Here is a 21,304-nt window from a genome sequence, read left to right on the forward strand (position 1 = left end):
CACACACCATGTCTTCCTGGAGCTCGCTTTGTGCACAGGGGCATCGTCATACTGGAACAGGTTTAGTCTCTTAGTTCCAGTGAAGGGAAATGAAGTGTAATGCTACAGCACACAAAGACATCCTATACAATTATGTGCTTCCAGCTTTGTGACAACAGTTTGGAGAAGAACTACATGTGAGTGTGATGGTCAGGTGTCCACATAGTATTGGCCATTAATTATAAATAAACCAAATACCCTGAAAAATACCTAATTTTGCTACACATTCCACATGTTTTTAACGTTTCCACTTTAGATTCATCATCTCCGGTGTCGGAACATGGTGAAATTACATCTACCTGCCCAACATTTTTATTCACTAATTCAATCTGAGTAAAAATAGCCCTTGCTGGTGGAAAGCCCTCACTCTGGCAACCCCGGCGGGAGCGTTGCGAGGCTGCCTCTGCTGGGGGAGGAGGTGATTGGAGCTCGGGGATCAGATGGGCTTTCTTGGCTGTGGATTTTAAAGAGACCTGACTTACTAAAAGATTTTATTAAAATATATATCTTTAAATACGCTGTTCAAAAATTTAGCTTAAGCTCTTTTAATAAATAAGCTTTTTTCCCCCCTTTGTATAACATACTAAAGTCTAACCAGTCTCATTCCAAGGATTTGCAAATATCAGTGACAATAAAATTTAAACCAGAGCTTCCCAGCTCAAGTGCAGTTCAGACAAGGACCATGTAACCAGGAAATGAAGTGATAACTGTTTATTACTTTTTTTATATTGTATCAGTAAAAAGTAAGAGTGATACATACCAGGGGAGAGCAGGATACGCTGAACAAAGATGATTTATGTGCCGATAACTGAATAAATATATATTTTAATTATTTAACCTGTGGACACTTTGCTACTGCTGGTTTCCACTGCAGCAGATGTTCCAGCTGCATTTTATGGCAGTGTTTGTACTGAGATTATTTCTGTCCTATTTAGAAAGCAGCATAAAGATAGCTGTCTTTTTTTGGTTTTTAAGTTTGGACAAATTTGATGGAGCACTGTATGTGTGCTTCCTACAGATAGCAATCCCATAAGTCTGTTTATCAGACAAAATTTCTGTAAAAGGCTGAAAAAGACAGCAGATAAAAAAACAACACTGTTTTTAGTGTAACAATAATAAGGGCAGCTCTGACAATAGTTTTGTCTGTGAGGTTTATATTAATGCACTTGTTTTAATATGTTATGGTTTCTATAGTAACGGCATGCACAGGGACCTGTACAGCGAACGCTCCACAGAAACATTTAAAAACGTGTGTAATCACTGATATAGTGAAGTTTTCAGTGAGGAGAGGTTTAGGACTGTAACAGTCAGAGGTAAAGCTGTTTTTCCGGCACAAGAAAGTCTTCAAGCCCGAGGAGTTTGCAGTTTGAGGTTTCTCATTAAAGTGACAAGCATAAATTTTCTGTGTTAACTTCATGAGACAGGCTGGTGAGGGAATGACTGTCTATAGCTGCTATAACATGATCACAGGAACTAACTTCTTTCACTGATGTTCTACAACAGTAACTGTAACTATAAACAAGTACAAAGTATGATATATTGTTTAATAGACAAAAACTGTAATCATTGGCAAACTGCTGTTGTATAAGGAGCCTGAAACACTCCAGAACATGGTGTAATAGAAAAATAGTCAACATTAGGGTGGTTAGAGTTGAATATTTTCCCATAACAGCACACACTGCCATGTTTTATTCCATACATAATAAATGATGGGTGTTTTTTTTTTTCTTTCCCCCACCCACTGACTGACTGACCCTATCCTAACCCTAGAGCAAAGTGGACACCTGCAACTTTTTTTTTTTTTTTAAACATTTATGAAGACAATAAAGAAAAAAAAACCCAAAAACCGCTGGATTCAAAAACAACTTCACATTGTGCTAAAACTCGTTTTTACTGTGTCTGAGGTCTCGCCATTGGAGAATGTGTGAATGTGTTACATCCAATCTGAACTGGCATGATGCTCTTGTTAGAGTTTAATACAAATTACATACAAAACCAAAACAGGGCGGCATAAAATAGTTCTTGTACATTCATATATGTCCTATTATTGAAAAATAAAAATTTTGTTTAAAAAAAAAAAACAACAAAAAAAAAAACACACAAAAGTTAAACAGTATATAACTGAACAGTACCACAGAAATGTGTGTACAGGTCAAAGTGGCTCATATTACCTGACTTCAGCGAAACAATCTTTATGGAAAACAAAGGAAGCTCAGTGAGACTCTGGTCTAGCTTCAATAACCAATGAACAAACAAACAAAAAAAAGTAACAATAAATCTCCCAAAGGTTGTCTCAGCTGTATCGACTGCTACGACTTCCATGCCTTGATGAACTGCGACTGTAGGAACGATATGACCTGAAGGACAGGAAAAAAAAAATTATATGAAATAGCAGTTTATAGTAGAAATGGAAAATCTTTAACATACTACACAGACAAAAGAAACAAAGCGTGAATGATGGTCAACTTCCTCACCTAGATCTGCGATCAGAACTTTCACTTCGTCTGTGTCGCCTTCTTCTGCTACGACTGCGGCTGCGGCTTGAGTAGCTGTCATAAGTGTAGGATCTGAAAGAAAAAAAGAAAAAAAAAACACACAAATCAACGTGTTTTTCAGATTATTTGCACCTACCTAAATTCTGTCTGATTAGAGAAATGACATATTAGCTGTTGAATTACTTTATGTACCATAGTCCCTCTTCTAAAATGGCACTCGAGAGAACCCCACTCTTGTATTTTAGTGTTTGTCCCATTATTGCTGCTGTACTGCAGCACTGTACTGTTTCCTGAGCTGAAGCCTTTGTTACAGAACTGATCTTAATCCCTCTGTCTGTAAATCCATCTTTACCAAGAAGTCATTACACACTGATGTCTAATGCTGAAACTCTGTATTTCATGTAGTAAGAGGCTTTTCTTACGATATAGATCTTCCTGTAACTTTCTGTAAATGGTGAAGTAGGCAGGCCCATAAATACTACTATTAACAAATGAGAATATTACAATTTAAGCTATAAAAATGTATAACATTATGTTGCTTGCTGAACAGGTCATACAACATGCTAGCAGCAAAAAAATTAAACATTTTTATTGAAATTTTAAAGAAACATATTATTTTACAAACCTTGACCTCCGACGTTCTCTGGACCAACTTCCGGAACGACTTCGGCTGTAAGTATGACTGAAAAAAAATTTAACAAACATGATAAACCAAAGGGCCAACAGAAAATGCCAGACCTGGTGTCCGTAAAAATAGGTGAAGCAAACAGTTTTCTGTGTTATAACCAGTGAAGTGCAGGAATTGATGGCCATGAGAAAAAAGCCTGCATACTTCACAGGCTTTTGCAATTTTTCTGCCCCTTAAAGATACTTTGTGTCTTCTAGGTATAATGAGTCATTATCTACAATATTCTACGTTATCAACTCTCTCTGTACACCAGGATATAGTAACATGCACATATTTCTGCCTGGATATGTTTCACACTTCTATATGTAATGAATTCAGTGCTTCATTAATAAATTCAGCTAAGAGTAAGTAAGAGTAAGAGTAAGATATTCCTTTATTTGTCCCGCAGTGGGGAAATTGCATTTAGCACCAGCAGGGGTACAGTACAGAAAGAGTATGCACACAAGAACAAGATAGATTAAAAACTATTCTAATATGAGGTAACAAAATCAAATAGACTCTATATATACAAAAACACTATAATACAAGCAGAATTACTAAACTAAATACACTGTACATAAATGGCTTAAATAGTGCTAAAGCAAAAATCCTAACACAAAACAAAAAAGGAGAGGGGTGTATACACATAAGTACAGGTTGGTTGAGAATAATGTAGCTTGCCTGTAGTGTGACGGTATTGCACATTAAAATATTGCACACTGTTATCTTTACAACATAGAGACCTTCCTTGTCCTGCCACTGTGTGAAATAAAAGCCTCCTAACCTCAGAAACATTATAATGCGATGTTCGCACAACTATTTTGCATTAACTATGCAGTTACTGTATAATAAACATCAGGGTTTGATTAAACTTCCTTTCTTACACTGATAAGGCCATTCACACTCACCTGCGATAGCTATGGTAGCTACTACTTCGAGATCTGGAACGTTCTCTACTGTATCTCCGTCTGCTTCTACTTCTACTGTAGCTCCTGTGGACAGAGATTGAATAAAAAAATCTTACTCTCAAAGAATGACTCCTGGTAGAGACACAAAGTGAAAGTTGATGTTTAATATGGTGTACTGTTCAAATGTGCATGCTAGCACAAATGTACATGCAAGCCAAGTTCAGTGAATAGGTGTGTGGATTTCTTGCCACAACGATATGGTGTGTATCTCAATACGCACTCAATGTATGAAGGAAAAGTCAATAATTCAATACAATATGATACCACGTGTTTCAGTATTGTACAGTTTCATTTTAATCTCTCTTGATTCAGCACAATCACATTGTAAATATCGAGACCAGTACAGCACTTCAAATCAATGATTCTTTACAGTGCTAAGTTTCGTTTAAAATACAAACATTAAAAACTGATAGATGTATGTACCTGGAAGAATAACTGGAGCTCCTGGACCTGCTCCTGGAGTGAGTGTATGATCGAGACCTGTCTCGACGTCGGGGCCTGGAACTGGACACCGAGCGGGACTTACTCCGTGAGTGCTTCTGGGATCCAGCCTGTTCCCCTGTCGGAGCAGGTGAATCCTCTTCACTGGAACTGTCCTGATTTCTGGGACGCTGGTTTAGCCGAGCTGTTTTCCGCACCTCATCAAACAGGGATCCTGGTCGGACCCTGTTTTTGCTTTTGATCTCAATCTTGAGGCCCTGAGTCTTGCCCCCTCCTTGCTCTTGTGGCCTGTTCATTTTCATCGTTAGAGGTGCTGCACTGACAGCTGGTATGACAGTCATACCTTTTAAAGGTTTCCATTTGGGATCGACTGGTAGCCCAACGCCACCAGGTGTGGTTTCTCCAGCTTGGTTGGCAGGAGTTGAAATAGAAGGACTTGAACCTGAGGTCTTTTGATCTGTTTGAGGTAGCAGAAGTTGATTACCATTCTTAACAATATCTTTTATTGCTGGCAGGTCAACCGCACAAGGTTCAGGTGGCTCGGTGTTGGTGTCTGCATTGTGCTCTGGGGTACATATTTCCATATCGTCTTGATCTTTTACTTGGTCTCGGGCATGTGACGCATTAACACTGGACTGACTTGAAGCAATCTGTGGATGTTTGTTTTGTGCTGGACTTTTTGCTGCCTCAATATTTAGCTTTAATTGCTGTCTTTTTGTCAAGTTCGCAGACTCATCACCACTTTTAGAGATCTCTGCGGTTGAGCAGCTTTCTTTTGATGAATCACTAATTATCTTGGAATAGTCCTTGCTTTCAACGTATTGTGGTTTCAGTTGTGTGCTCTTTACTAGTTGTGTGAGTCCTTCATTTTTAGCACCTTGCTGTGCAGGGTCAATATTTTTCCCCTGAGCAAGTGAATCATCCTCCTCGCCTTCATCACCAAACTCGAGTGGAGGCTGCCAGTGAAATGTCTCCTTTGGTTTCTGGTGTTTCTTCTTAGACCTTTTTGTTTTTGTCTTCACTCTTTGTGAGCCAGACCTGTCAGAAGTTCTCCTTTTGTGCTTGTGTTTACGCTTAGCCTTCTTGCTTTTGTGCTTTTCGTTTTTTGTATAATCATCAGAACGTTCCTCATTGTTTTTGAATTCTTCTGAAACATTGGAGAGCTGGTCTGGTTTGTTGGAGAGCCCAGAAGGTTCTTCACTTTCAGATTCCGAACTGGCTTCACCCTCTTCCTTTTCCGATGAAGGTTTATTTTGACTACCCACATTGTTTGCTGCTGGCACTTCAGACTCACTTTCAGAGTCCCAGCAATGAGCCCAAATCTTCATCTTTTTCTTTTCAGAAAGTCCACCTTCCTCTTTAACAGAAATTCGAGGTGGTTTATTCTCATCAGCAGAAGCCAGCTTCTGTTGTTCATTGTCACTTTCCCATCCAGATCCAGATTTACTGGTGGCAGCCACTACTGAGACATTGTTTGGTTTGAGTTTCTTTTCTGCCTTAATGTGAAAATCTGGCACAGGATCAAGTGCATCTTCCTGTGCCCCTGAAATACTATGTCTCTGAATAGGACCGTGTGTGCTATCAGTTCCATCATCTGAATGGGAGGGAGATGCATCTTCTTTCTTGGTCCTTTTATGGTCCCTCCTGTGAGAACTACGGCGTTTCTCTCTCCTTTCTGATGACGTTCTTCTGTATGAATTATAAGAGTCTGACCTGCTAGAAGAGGAAGAGGAAGAAGACCTGCTGTACTGACCAGGTGACATGGACTGATAACTAGAGCGACTTCTGCTTCTTGAATGGCTGGAGGATCGACTCCTGGATGAACCTCTTTGGAGGAGACCTTCAGGTTGCTTGGCTTTTCCACTGTACTGGCTGCTACTACTGAGACCCTTATGAGACGTGGTTTTCTCAAATTGACTCTGAACATTCGATAGCGTCCCCAGTGGCATACCTGCAGTTCGGCTCATGAGAGCCTGAGAGGGCGAGTCTTTTTTTGCCTTTATCTCTTGGATTCGAACATAAGATGGTTTCCAAGGCTTTTGTCCTGGTTTCCATCGAGAAGGTGGTGGACTGTCACTCAAAGGCAGCACTGGGACACTCTCAGCAGAAGCAGATGGAGGAGCTTTGGGTGCTACAGCTTGAGCAGTTGTGGGTACAGGATTCTTAATCTTCTGTGTGCTGCTGTCAGGAAGCTTTGACGCATTCCTTTTTCTGTAATATGGGGACTGTGACCTGTACCTGGACCTAGATCTGGTTCTGGATCTTGTCCTGTATCTAGATCTGGAACGGGAATCAGACCTAGATCGCGTAATAGATCGTCCTGACTGACTTCCTGACCTTGACCTTGATCTTGAGTAGGATCTAAACCTACTCCCAGATCTACAGCGACTTCTGGAATAGGATCTGTCTCTTGACCTAGAGTAAGATCTTGACGCTCTAGATGAACGGGATGAGGATCTTCTCCTGTTTGACCTTGATCTATATGACCTGCGAGAGTGACGTGAAGTAGAAGGGGAGTGAGAGCGTGAATAAGATCTCCTCTCAGGATGGTTGGAGACTTTTGACCTTCTGCCGGATGACACTGACATCTCCCCCTCTGAAAGAGAGGCCTCTCTGAATTTGTTTTTCTTATGCTTTTTTGAATGTTTCCGTTTCTTTGCTTTCTTCTTACGTTTGGCTTTTTTCTTTTCTTTCCTGTGATGGTGATGCTGACTAGAGTTATCAGTGGCCCGGTCTGAAGAGTATTCTCGGGACCTTGACCTTGACCACGGGGTGCCACTTCTGTCATCCCATCTGTTAAACCATTCAATGTGGTTTCATCATCAATGTCTACTCTTCCATCATACAGTTCAAATGTCTGTCATATCAGGGATGGACAAATCACTAGCCCGAGCACCCGGGACAAGTCCAGCTTAAATACACAATTACCTTGGGGTTAAATATATTGAGAGAAAATAAAGATGCTAGCCAGACTCTTTTGTGCAATGTGATGGCAGAACACCACATTTCATAGCGAAACATTGGCCAATAACTTGCAGACTTTTTGTTCAGGGTGCAAACAGGATGTGCAACTTGATTATATACTTGTTTGTTTGTTTAATGCAGCTATTACTATGTTACGTTAGCTACCACATATTGCCTAGTCAATACGGTATCTAGGCAAAGCAGCTCTCACTTTCCAGGTGGGCTTGCTAATGGATTTATGACTTGGCCATCCCTGTATATGAACTCATATTGGAAAAATGAACTACTTAACATCTGAATAAAATCATATTTTAATCATATAAATCATATACGAATGATAGCTACCATAAAAACTTTTAGGTCTAAAGTAAGTAAATGTGCAATAATTTTTTTCCTTGATCTTGAAGTAGTTCTCAGTAAGATCTTACCTTTCTCCTTTGCTCCATTTCTCTACGCTGGGAGGCTGATAAGTCTTCGTTCTCTGCATCTCCTCTTTCCAGTGTGGAGGAGTCTCGCTGCTCCCTCTTTCCTCCTCAGATTCAGACCGGGATATCGACCGAGTAGGGGTATGGTATCTCTGCAGTAAGAAATGATACTAGTTTTATTCTTTATTCTCTCACTACAGCTGGAATAGCTTCAATTACAGTAACTAGGGTCAATGGAAAATGTTTCTGCTTTTGTAGAACATGAAATCTAAGAGTTTAAAAATCATCCAGAAAATGTACACAGAGGTGAGTAAGGTAGAATCTGCATATTGGTAGAAACTCAATAATCCAAACACTGCGATTCTTTCACTGCAATATAACTGTATGTATCAAACAGAAACGTGAGAGTTCATACCATTGTGCCACGGCCTTTTAGTTTCCGACCAGATTTTGTGACAGCTGGCTTGGTGTCATTTGGCACTTTAGCTGTGTCCTGTACAGTGCTAAAAAGAGAGAAGGGGAAAAACCAGATAAAGGGTGTGAAAGCAATAGAAAATTCAAATCTAAGTATGTGAATATTTATCATTTGGCTTGTTAAGGTGTCACTAATTAAATACAGATTAAAATACATTTGCTTCTCTTACGGTCTATGTACATGGTGGCTCAAAAAAAACAATAAAAAACAATAAAAAAAAAAACAAAAAAAAAAAACAATTAAACGTTGATTCTAATCTTCTTTTAAGATTGTACAAACAATTTGCCCTGCCAGAACACAGCAAATCACAGCCATACACAGTGCTTATAATCTAGGCTGGTCAAAGTTGTGAGGTGTCAGAAGTCAGAAGTCAGAAGTCAGTCAGTCAGCATTTGTTTTGACATTAATGATGTTAATTAAGAAGTTAAGAAGATCTCTGCTATTCCATCTTAACTGCTGTTACAGACTCTCACTCAGCTGCATGGCCTTTCTGTCATACTAACCTATATGTTAATCTATATTAGTATTTAGCATATTAGTAGTGTAATAGCAGTGGCTTGGAACCAAGATGAAACTAACTGAACTAAATGAGTTGTGTGGGATTATTCTATGTGAGATTTTATTTTTGTTACCTTAAACATGTGGTTCTATGACTCACTAATGGCAACCCTTTTTCCTCCTCCATTTTGGTACGTTTGGTGCGTTATTGCTTGTGTATTTAAATGGTCACTAAACACCATGATTAGTTCACTATATAACAAAAACGTGTAGACCATAACACCCCTGTTTACCATGTAGCAACATACACAGCTCACTTCATCTCCTTAAAGCCTTCCTGTGAGTTTGAAATTATACAGAACAGACGTACACATTTGTTGTCTCTTCCTGTGCTGGCATGTCTCGGCGGAGCAGGAAGCGGTTCTCTGGCACAGGAGGGATCTCCTCTGGGCGCACCATAGGCTTCTCCCTCTTTACATTATGTTCTTTCTGTCCATCCTCTTCCTCTACCATCTCTCGCTCAGAGGGGCTGCAAAAGAGCTAGGCATTAGTCACCACTGAGCACTGACACTGAAGAAAATGGCCTAATATGTGTGTGTGCAAAGAAATCTGCAATATTATTGACGGCTTAGCACAAAGTACTAGAGCTGAACACTCACCTCCCTTCACCAACCGATTTCTCACGCCGTCTCTCTTTCCTCCCAACTTCTTTCCTTCTCTTCTTTGAATGCTTGCTCTTAGCGGAGGTCTTCTTATTTCGGCGCGAATACTGTTCATCCGATTCTTCTCCGGACTCCAAGGAGGAGCATCGCGACTCTGAAGAACTCCGAAAGTCATCTTCAGAATAGAAAGCTTTCCTTTTCCTACCTTCAAGTACTTCAGAACAGCAAGAAACACACAGGTTTAATTTGGTTGGAAAAAAACCCACACACAAACAACTATTTAAATTCCTGTTAATTGGCATGTCTGAGGTAGCATGCTGTGTTTGAGGGACTGGTAAGATTACCATCGTTAGCGGATTTTGTAATCAGCTGTCCGCAGTCAATCACTCTGACGTCTGCGTAAGGCCTGCTGGCAGCGTCGGTCTTCAAGCCCTCGATTTTCTTTATCACTTCAAACCCGGAGATGACCAACCCGAAGACCACGTGAACTCTGCGTTCAAACATGTGAATCAACATTACCATGAAACATTAAAATACATCCTGAACAACACGTTATCACAGGGCATGTCACGCAAAGACTATTCTTTTAGTGAATGTAAATCTACCCATCCAGATGTGGTGCTGTCTTCGTAGTTCTGTTTTAGGTACAATGACAGTAAAATAGCCACAGCAGATCAGCCGACACATGTAAAGAAAGAGAGAGAAAATGGAGGGCGATTTAAACAAGCAAAATCTCACGTGCAGTCAATCAAGTGGAAAACTGGATCCACACACAACAGGCATCATGATATCTTTATTCAAAAACATCCACAATCAGCACATAGTATAAAACTGTTTTAATTTATAAACAATAGCACAAATAAATAAAGGCACACTGGTTGAAGCAGTACGCAAACAAAAACGTCTATCCAAGCCTCCTTCAACACACTATACGGTAAGGTATTATCACATCAGTAATAATCAGAGCCGGTGATCTCAATCTTAACAGATTAATACCGTCACTGCTATCAGAGGTCTCTTAAATACTGAGCTACTTAAAAAAAAGTTAAAAGACCAGCTCTCACAAATATACAGTTCACAAACTTAAATACAGATCAGTTTAAAAGAAATGAATAGGTCGCAAAGTCTAGCTACAACAATCAGAAATAGTCAGGAGAGAGAAGCACAGCCTTGGAGAGACACATTACCTTGGTAGAGCAGGATGCTAGAGTTTCTGCAAATTTTACACAAAAACGGCAAGAGAAAAATTGTAATACATTTGTAGGCAAAAAAGGAGTCCAAGTTTTCTTTGTAATATATTTCTAAATGTACACTGAGAAGGGAAAGAAGAGATGAGCGTGTTGAGGCACCTGCATCACACATAAAAACCGTATGCAGTGTCTCCAATATAAATGATGGGGAGAAAAGCAGGGCAGAAGGACGGGATATTTGGCTACAGTGACGCTTGAGGAATGCAGAACTGAGAAATTAACCAACTGAAAACTCCAAACAGCTTCTTAAAGCTGTTATGTTATGCTGAAAAAAAAAAAAAAGTGGAAATATGAAACCTAGTTGGATGAAGCCATATGTGTGTGATAATGGTATGATAATGTTATTATAAAATACTACATAATACTACACTTTAAGACAGTAAAAGCGAGTAAATGTGGAGTTTTCCATAATGAGTGTATTAAATAATTCATACATACAAAAATGTGCCATTTAATGTTGACCAGTGTCGTTAAATGGCAAGCAGACAACCTGGTGATGCACATTCATATGAATGATGTTTGAACCTCACACACACACACTCTCCCCCCAACAGAATAAATCGTACTCACATGAAAAACTGGGAGCCGTTAGTGTCCTTGCCTCGGTTGGCCATTGACAAGAGGAAGGCTCTGTCGTGTTTGAGAATAAAGTTCTCATCTGTTGGAAAGAGACACGGAAACAGAGAACAGACTGAGTGCTGGCCATCTGTTACATGAGATGGCATGGTGTGGAAAGGGATTTATATAAAAAAAAAAAAAAAATTAGAGCAGTCTTCCCTCTGCAGTCCCCATTTCAATCACTGGCTAAGGATCAGCGTTACAACATATTTATCTGCATGAATATGAGTGCGTCCAGGGGCTAACTATGCATCCTGAAATATAATTTATCAGACTTGTTATGTGATGCTATATGCAGACCTGCAGACCCTGAAGTGCCAGGGTGGTTTGACGTAGTCCTTTTGCAAATCACTTGCATGAGTTAGAAACTGTAATGCACGTATTTAAAGGTTTATACAGAAACCATCTGTGGTGGGGGATTAAAAAACTCAAAACATTCTCCATTTTCCTCGACAGAAAGTGAGAGCTCTACATCAGTACATCTTTCAAGCCGGAAAATCAATAGGAAATGAGAGATTCCTAACCAAAAAAGATGGTGGGAAAGGGGCGGGGCTTCCAGGAAGTCTTAAGAGAGTTTAAAAAACACCTATTCAACAGTCAATCATTCTAAGGTCACATGTCGATTAGCTAAATTCGCCATTTTAATGGGATGAAATAGAGATGGAGTTATAATTCATAGCAGCATACTCCAATGTTAAAATGCAGAGTTCCTACGCAAAATGTATAAAGGTTGTTAAGTCTCTATATGGCTTCTGTGACTTATACACTATATGGCCAAAAGTATGTGGACACCTGACCATCACACCCACATGTGGTTCTTCCCCAAACTGGTGCCACAAAGCTGGAAGCACACAATTGTATAGAAAGTCTTTATATGCTGTAGCATTGCAATTTCCCTTCACTGGAACTAAGAGGCCCAAACCTGTTCCAGCCTGACAATGCCCCTGTGCACAAAGCGAGCTCCATGAAGACATGGTTTGAAGACAAAGTTGGAGTGGAAGAACTCGAGTGTCCTGCACAGAGCCCTGACCTCAACCCCACTGAACACCTTCAGAATGAACTGGAACGCCGACTGCACCCCAGACCTCCTCACTGACATCAGTGCCTGATGGAAAGCCTTCTGAATAGTGAAGGTGATTATAACAGCAAAGGAGGACTAAATCTGAAATGGGATGTTCAAAAAGCACATATGATTGTGATGGTCAGGTGCCCACAAACTTTTGGCCATATAGTGTACATTTAAGTGTTGTATATGTTAGAATTTTATACAAGCATAATTGTAATATGGTAATTAATTAATTAGTTTTTATGGTAGACAAGCTCTACCAGTGGTTTCGACCTGCTGATGGAATGGTACATGGTACAATGCTGCAATATCAGCCAAACAAAAGCTAAAAAAAAAAAAAAAAAAAAAAATTCTAAACTGAAACAACATTTCAGCATGTAGCACTGCATAGACTTGTTTTTGTAAAGATGATCTTTTGATGAAGGACTAAAATCAGGACTGTAGCAAAAGCTTTAGCTCTTGAAACAATACAGAGATGAACTACGGCAACACTAACGGGACAAAAAAAGTTCTAAGTGCTGTTTTAAAGGGAAGGTCAAATATATGAAATAAACATGCCTGGTACATTAACTTATACCATAAATCAAAGAGATTATTTCTCCAACAAGAAAAAAATTAGAGAGGTGTGGTTTATTGTGTGTAGTGATTTACTGTCCAAACAATACAGACAATATGAAAATAAGTTGCATGATACGTTTCAATGTTGTTTAAAGGGTGGAATAAGCAGGAGAATGTACTATAAATTGAGATTTGTTCATGACAAAACTGTACTTATGTTCAGAAATGAGAAGGCAAAACGAACAAGTGAAATCCAAACAAATTCAAGTCCCAGATGTTCACGAGCACATTGCAGACACTAAAACACTCGGTCATATTATGCAGACAAGGAGGGAACAGTGTTTAGATTTGTGTTACTGCACTGTGCACATCTCTTACCTTTTCATTTTGCAAAAGACCACAATCTCTATAAATAAAAGAATACGTTGAAATATTTAGGCAAGTAGATTCTGGATTGTTCAATAAAGAAATATCCCTAACCTCCATGCTGAGCCAGACAGAAACCCAAAAAATTACAGAAAAACAAAGTAAGAAGTCTGTAAAAAAAAAAAAAAACTATAGAAGAGTAGAAATAATAAATAATTATCCATGCGTGAACTGCCCATGCAACCTCTTGGTAATGTAGTACTTAAATAAAAAATTAGACACAAAAATACTCATGACAAGTAAAATGATTAGTATTATGAAGTGTTTATAGCTGTTTACCTTCAAAGTAGCCACCATATATGGACTCTCCTCCTCTTCCATTGCCTGTGCAAACAAAGACTTTATTTAAAAACACTGAATCATACGTGAAAGTACTTAAAAAATATCCATACTGAGTATGAACAAATAAATGAGTGAACACACAGATAAAATGCACTGCATAAGTATTCACCCCTCCTTGAACTTTTCCGCAATTTGTAGTGATACAACCTGGAGCTGAAATGGATTTAACTGGGATTATGTGTCATGAATCTACACAAAATAGCTCATAATAAAAGATGTGTGGGGAAATCAATAGAGATTTCAAAATTATTTACAAATAAGAACGAGTTGTGAAGTATTCAGACCCGCTGCTGTGAAACCCCTGTGGGAAATTAAAGTGTCATGTATAAATCCACCTGCTCCTCGAAGAACCTAGAGTTTGGATAAAGAACACACCTAAACGAACAGCATCAAGTCCAGGACAAAGTTCTGAAAAACATCCCAAACCGAACATCCTGTGGATCCATTATTTAAAAAAAAAAAAACAAGAAAGAAATATGGCACAACTGTGACTCTGAATGAGGCTGTCCATAAAATGTCAGTGACTGTATAAAGAGAAGCAACCAAGAGGCCAAGGGCAACTCTTAAGTTGCTGCTACCATCACCATGCTTCACTTTAGGAATGAACACTGATGGCTATAAAGTTCAAGGGGGTAAATACTTATGCAACAGACTGTAAATATGAATAATGCAACATACCTTCAGTGAAATCTCCCCCTTGAATCATGAAGTTCTTAACTACTCGATGGAATACAGAACCTTTATAGCACAATTTTTTCCCTGTAGTTTTACCAGTGCCCTTTTCACCTGCGAAACCGTCAGAACAATTAAAATCGTAAAAACGGACAGTCTTTCAATATTATAATGCACTCAGATTAATGTTTAGATTAAAACTTACAACACTCCACAATCCCTAAAACATAAACTCTAAAAAAACTACACTCAAACAGGATTACTTGTATGCTTTCTTTATGAATTATTTATCTATAGCGTAGAGCAGACTACAGCCTGGGAGCATTACTGCATCTGTAAAATCTATTAAACAGCCTGAACACGCAAGATGCATAACAGAACATCTCAGATCAGATCAGCAGAGATACAGACGCTATTTTTAGGCCACAAGTCTGTCACATTCCTGCCCTTCTACTAGGGAAACAAATGAGCTGTGTATTGAACCTGCAGCTGTATTTTGAATTCCCGCCCACACATTAACTCAATCTAAACACTATCTGCTCATAATCCTGTTTGTTACCTGTTAAGTGGACAAATAATTCAACAGTAACGTTAGAAATTTGCTCTAGATTCAAACACAGTCTGCTCAAACTGATTTGTTGGAATGTTGTAGAATAGGAAAATTCCTGTGGTTTGGGTATCCTGCTGTGCAAGCCTGAATCAACAAGTTACTTGTGTACAGAAGAGATTTTACAATTTCGACTCATTTTAAAAAGAAAGCTTCTTTTAGTGACTATCATAAATTTAGACTTAAAAGCACTTGATGTCTGACAGCCTAGCTATTGCTTACTCACCAGTACACAGACAGAGGAAATTTTTGCTTGTCTTGGGACAAATATCGGAGAACAGTTGAAAGACAATGCGTCCAACTATAACAAGAGACCATTAAAGGAAGACGTGTTACATACATTCACACAGTTTGTGCATTTAAAAATCCTTTATTACTTACCACCTAACCTATCTGTATAAAAGATTCAGGTTTTATAGAGCTGGTCCAAACCTGTCTCATGTTTATTTATCGACAGTTAGTGGACGCCTCAGAAAACTGCTTTTTATTATGGAAATGATACATTTGAAAAATATCCTCAGTAGCAAACACTTAAAACTGCATTTGAATGAATTTTACATATATAAATTATGTAGTATCTGAATGCATATGAATATTAATGAGGATGTAATGTTACAGAGCAATCCTTAGCAGTAATGCTACACTGTGTATCACTGATATTTAGCTCAATTTTAGATTTCACAGACTTAAAAATACATTTCCAACTTGAATACAGTTAGGTCTAATTCAAAATGGCTACTCATTCACTACATATGCTCACTACAGAGGGTATAAAACAATGCTGTTGTTTTGACCTGTTATGCACAATATGACCAATAGAAAGTCAGCAGAATAAGAGCAACTCTGATAAGTGTCTTCCTCCTTACAAATAACACTTTAAGGACAAATACTTTCATAATACTATAATCTCTCCGATGTGACAAAATTAATAAAACAACCACAAACAGCAGCCCAGTGAAAATCCCTGCTATTAAGATGAACCACACAGGTTCTAATCCGCTAATTAAACTAATTATTCGCATGGAAGTAACTGTTACAAAACTGGCTATTAGTCTATTAGATCAGAACAACAGGGTGCTAAAATGCGTGCTGCTGACTTTATGACATGGAGCACGTAATTATCAGCGGGCCGGAGCAGAGAGCAGACGTTAATTCAGCTCATCTGCGGTCGGTTTAACCAGCGTTTAGTGCATGACGGTTCAGCACATGTGAGCTTAAAGGTATTTTAATAGTTCTGAAATGGAAACCTGCAACATCACTGAGGACATCTTTAAAAAAAAAAAAAAAAGAAAAAAAAAAAAAAAAAAAAAAAAAAGTCTGATGGAGCTAATCTCTTGAAAAAAGCCAGGCCTGGGTACTTCCATGCCATTTTAGCTAAGAGTATCAACTAACGCTAAATCCCTTTTTCCACCTGGTGTGTGGATGGAAGGTTCAACAACGACCACAATTGTCTTTAGGTAAAAAAAAAAAAAAAAAACAACAACAATACTTTAGTGTTTCTCTCTCTCGGCTAGGCAATATTACCATATAATATCAAAATCATAATAAATTGCGTCACAACATGCTGTTTTATATTGTGATATCTTTTGATTATTATTATTTTTTTAATAATTACAAATTGTCTGAAAGCTGCTGATGTGATGTAAATTTTGCACTTATATTCAATTTAAATATTAAATATGCATTTTTAAATGCTCCTGCAAACCGTTTAATACATTTTTTGTATCCAGTTTAAGAAATAAAGTCCATTGTGTACATTAAATATTACCTTAAATTGTACTGCAGCTTTTCAAGTCTTCCATAATAAACCACACGTGTGTTAATAAACCACAGTAACGTCTTACCTGGCTCTCTGTTGATTTCTACATCAAAGTAGCACTGAGGGCGATCTTTCACCCCCATTCTGGACGAAGCAGGCTGCCGTTAAGTTACTGCAAAAAATAAATAAATAAAATTGAGAAAAAAAAAAAAAAAAAAAAAAAAAACAGCACAGAGTAACAGTGTTAAATTCTCTCCGTGGAGTTTAAAGTGTCCGAACATCCAGCAAAACAAGGCGTGGAGCGTTCTGCAGATAGCAATGGAAATGAGGAAGAATGAGATCAGCGAAGTTTCCCTGTGAAGAAGAGGTGCAATGCAAATCCTCACCATCTATCTGCCCTAAATGTGCTTTCACTCAGTCTGTTCTCGAGTATCAGAGACACGCGATCATCAACCGTCTACATTACGGCCCGCATTACACTGAAAAAACTGGTTTAAAAAAAAACAAACGAACCTGTACCTATAAAATCATCTGACAAAATGAACGATGTTTAGTAATGGAGTTTGCTTGGCTTTCATATATGGATCAAAGGTAGACTAGACTAAATGCATCAGTGTGTCCTACATCTCACAGCGAGGAGATATTCTTCAACAAACACACCCACATTTATCACAACAGCAAACTCACACACGCGCAGTGCTAAACTGAAGAAAAAGATGAGGCATGAGAGCAATCCAGGGTGTGGGTGTGTGTGTGTGTGTTTGTGTGAGAGAGAGACTCAGTACATGTTAAAGCTATCATTAGAGATAACATGACAGGTGTTTCCTTCACGTCAGCTCTTCTGATTTTCATGCCGGGTTTCTGTCCAAATAGGATCTCTGCTGCTCACCAGCTGCTGCAGTGAACAGGACATGAAGTCCGTCTGGGTAAATGCCAAATGTCAGACAGAAATGTCACAGAGGGGAGATCAGGGGCCTGCGAGCATGCATGGGATTTCACATTTACATGTCTGTTAAATTCTTTTAAAGAAGGGATGCCGTAAACTTTTGATCAATCCAGCAACTATACGCTTCTTGTTGTCATGGCGACCATTCATAACACCGATGGCAGAAACTCGCTCTTTGAGACGCTGCACGGTTGAATGAATTTTCATTTCTGTTTCTTTGAGCTGTAGGTGAATCGATTTGTTATGCGGCTGGCTAAAAACATCGTCACTCCACTTAGTTTTGCCAAATGTTAATAATTGTGCGAGTTATAAGTTATTGCACCACATCGCTGTTCAAGTCTCAGTTCTGATTGGACAGAAGGTGTTGATTAATTTTCTATAACAGCAGCTCCGACAGAAGTTCCTGTGAAGTCATGTGAATGCGCTCGTTCTAATACGTTACGGTTTCTAGAGTAACAGCTCATTCACAGGGACTTGTATGATGGACACTACACATAATCCGTGACTAAGAATAAACTGATGTTATATAACAAAAAAAAAAAAAAAAACATCATCATCGATATGTGGTGGAAAATGTACTCACTTTTCACTCATCGAAGAGTGAGTACATTTTCCACCACAGGAAAGTCTTCAACAGAAAAGTGTGTGTTTTGTGGTTTCTCTGTAAAAAGCTGCATTTTTTTGGTCTTTTTAACTTTAAGAAAGAGAAGAACAGAGAGGCAGGTGAGGGAACGACTGTTTATAGCTGCTATAACACAAGTGATAACAGAAACGTATACATTTTCGAGGAAGTTCCACAACATTAAATGGCTGTATGATGTGCTGTTCATTAATACGTGTTGAAAATTGAAATTCGTGTTAAACATGTTAGACACTTCAGGACATGCTGTTACTGGAACATAATCAAATTCGGGGTGGGACTGACGCTGTGTTTTGTATTACAGCATGCCGTCGTTGTTTATTTTCCTATAACGGCACATCCTGACGTGTTTTATTCCTTACTAGTTACAACCGCAGGCAGGCAAACGAGACGGCTTTTCCGTTCATACATGATGTGAACGTTACAAACATTTAGCAACCCAGCATTTAATTCCACAATGTGAAAGGAGGAAGTAAAGTTTTCTTTGGAAGAGCCGAAAGCACTCAGCAATTCAGAATCTGTTATCTTTATAATCAGGTTATAATCTGTATAATCATGACCGCTTAGTGAAGATGGTAAAGGATTGTATTACACAGATGGCTAAAATGCTGAATTCTTGAATCTGATTGGTCAGAAAGTGTTGATTCATTTTCTACAAATGCTTCGAAAACGTTTAGAAGGACTGATTATTACTGATCTCTCAGTAACTACGACCAGGCAGCGGATATGTTGAAATAACGGCATCATGACACATGACTTTTCTGCTAAAATAACGTCTGACATGATCAAAATAAGAGATGATATATCGCTTTAAGCTTTCGTCCAGCTGCAGGAACCTCAAGTTTAACCCTAAGAAAGGTGCAAGAGGCTGAACAAGAATCATCTGTCTCCGAACTAGACCTAATCACATTTAGACTGATTTACTTTGTAGTAAAAAATAAAGTCATATCTCCCTTGTGCTTATGTTGTGAAGGTCGGTGATTATTATTATTATTTTTTAATTACACCAGTGAAAATCACAGACCACTATTATCAAAGTTGTTGTATTTGTTATCGAGTTCTTACAGTCTTTTGCCTTGGATTGAATGGGTTTAATCTAAACCTCAATAACACAAGAACACCTCAGATTACAGCCAAAATAATATTAATATTATTTTATTAATGTGTCAATATAATATGCTGGTGGAAAATTCAGAAAAGAAAAAGCTCTATAGCTCTTAAAAACACAAAAAATATTACTGTACACTTTTAAATGATGTTCATGTAATAAATTTGTGCTGTGAGGAAACTGACCTGAAAGTAAAACTTTAATAAAACAAAATGAAGTTACAAAGTTAACCACTGACTTACTGTGTGTAGATCTGACTGATTTAACATCCAAAAAACCTCAACTTTTAAATTTTTAAAGATGCTGAACAGATAATGTGTAAAACAGTGACTTTAAACACACACACAGTCTGAAACTAACCTCCTGGTTTGTGTTACAACAAATTAATCCTCATTTCCTGGTGCTGCTGAGGTCAGATATCCCGCGCTACCTGAATTAATGAGCTCTTCTTCCTCTTCCTTTGGGTCTTAGATGAGAAATGTCGCTGTTATTTAAGACATCTGATGGCTCAGAGTCCCATCTGTCGAGTTTTTAGTTGAAATCTCAGTTTGTCGCGAAACTCGACTGATTTCGCTAAGCTAGCAAGATAGCATCATCATTCAGTTAGCTAACCAGAAGAGCTAGCTAGTGAGACAGTCAGGATAATAGGTATTCTGACCTTTCAGATAAATGCTACATTAAAATGTTTCATTTATAAAAATATAAAACAGACAGACCTATACGCTTTAACTAAAGTTTTATTTAGTATTAGTGTAATTGTAAGAGGTTAGCTTAGCTAGCTGCGGTGAAATAGTTTCCTTTCGCTTTGATTAGCACCTTTAGCATAGCTAGCTAACACGGAAATTTCACATCCTGCGACGTGCCTCATTATTTCAATAACCACAGTTTTGGATGATTATAATAAAAATCACATTTCTCCTGTAAGTTGCGCTAATAAGAGAAGAAGGTAGAATGTAGCACCAAAACACTCCGACTTTCTCACCTGAGATTTCAAAGACGTGACCAGCGCTGAGCTGCAGCTGTTCCGCCGCGTGTCGCCGCGCGGGGGCGCTGTTTCCATAACAACAACACCACAACGACACAATAACAACAACACCACAATGACACAATAACAACAACACCACAATGACACAATAACAAAATAACACAATAACACAATGACAAAATAACAACAACACCACAATAACACAATGACAACATCACAATGACACAATGACAACAACATCACAATGACACAATAACAACAACAACACAATGACAAAATAACACAATAACAACACAATAACACAACAACACCACAATGACACAACAACAATAACACAATAACACAATAACAACAACAATAACACAATAACTCCACAACACCACAATAACAACACAATAACAACAACACCACAATGACACAATGACACAACAACAACACAATGACAAAATAACTCCACAATGACACAATGACAAAATAACTCCACAACACCACAACGACACAATAACAACAACACCACAATGACACAATAACAACAACACCACAATGACACAATAACAACAACACCACAACGACACAATGACAAAATAACTCCACAACACCACAATAACACAATGACAAAATAACAACAACAATAACACAATAACTTCACAACACCAAAATGACTCCACAATAACACAATAACTTCACAATAAC

The 21,304-nt window shown here is 38.4% G+C and overlaps 1 protein-coding gene across 7 annotated transcripts; it reads right to left on the minus strand.

The window, feature by feature from the left end:
• Window positions 1-1,806: 1,806 nt before the first annotated feature.
• On the minus strand, window positions 1,807-20,702 carry nktr (natural killer cell triggering receptor). Of its 7 annotated transcripts, none has more exons than XM_026938200.3 (17): window positions 20,609-20,702; window positions 17,018-17,104; window positions 15,400-15,474; window positions 14,573-14,680; window positions 13,832-13,876; window positions 11,455-11,542; window positions 10,240-10,269; window positions 9,979-10,124; window positions 9,632-9,848; window positions 9,343-9,501; window positions 8,415-8,502; window positions 8,003-8,151; window positions 4,593-7,403; window positions 4,110-4,193; window positions 3,160-3,216; window positions 2,514-2,606; window positions 1,807-2,396 (listed from the first exon to the last, which is right to left on the minus strand). In XM_026938200.3, exons 2-17 carry the CDS (start codon window positions 17,073-17,075, stop codon window positions 2,333-2,335), a joined length of 4,272 nt encoding a protein of 1,423 aa, XP_026794001.3. In that variant the 5' UTR covers window positions 17,076-17,104; window positions 20,609-20,702; the 3' UTR covers window positions 1,807-2,332. The 7 variants fall into 7 exon arrangements, with proteins under 7 accessions (XP_026794001.3, XP_053083880.1, XP_053083879.1 ...); XM_053227905.1 differs by lacking the exon at window positions 20,609-20,702 and adding an exon at window positions 19,987-20,591; XM_053227904.1 differs by lacking the exon at window positions 20,609-20,702 and adding an exon at window positions 17,319-18,343.
• Between the last annotated feature and the right edge of the window lie 602 nt (window positions 20,703-21,304).

Source organism: Pangasianodon hypophthalmus, chromosome 22 (assembly GCF_027358585.1).
Source record: "Pangasianodon hypophthalmus isolate fPanHyp1 chromosome 22, fPanHyp1.pri, whole genome shotgun sequence".
In the NCBI taxonomy this organism is placed as follows: Eukaryota; Metazoa; Chordata; class Actinopteri; order Siluriformes; family Pangasiidae; genus Pangasianodon; species Pangasianodon hypophthalmus.

Excerpts from the sequence above, each read along its gene's own strand:
- nktr (XM_026938200.3), bottom strand. The coding sequence starts at position 17,075 with ATGGGGGTGAAAGATCGCCCTCAGTGCTACTTTGATGTAGAAATCAAC. Across the intron at positions 4,194-4,592 it reads AGCTCCAGTTATTCTTCCAG|GAGCTACAGTAGAAGTAGAA; the intron begins GTACATACATCT and ends CTCTGTCCACAG. Across the intron at positions 2,607-3,159 it reads AGAGAACGTCGGAGGTCAAG|ATCCTACACTTATGACAGCT; the intron begins GTTTGTAAAATA and ends TTTTTCTTTCAG.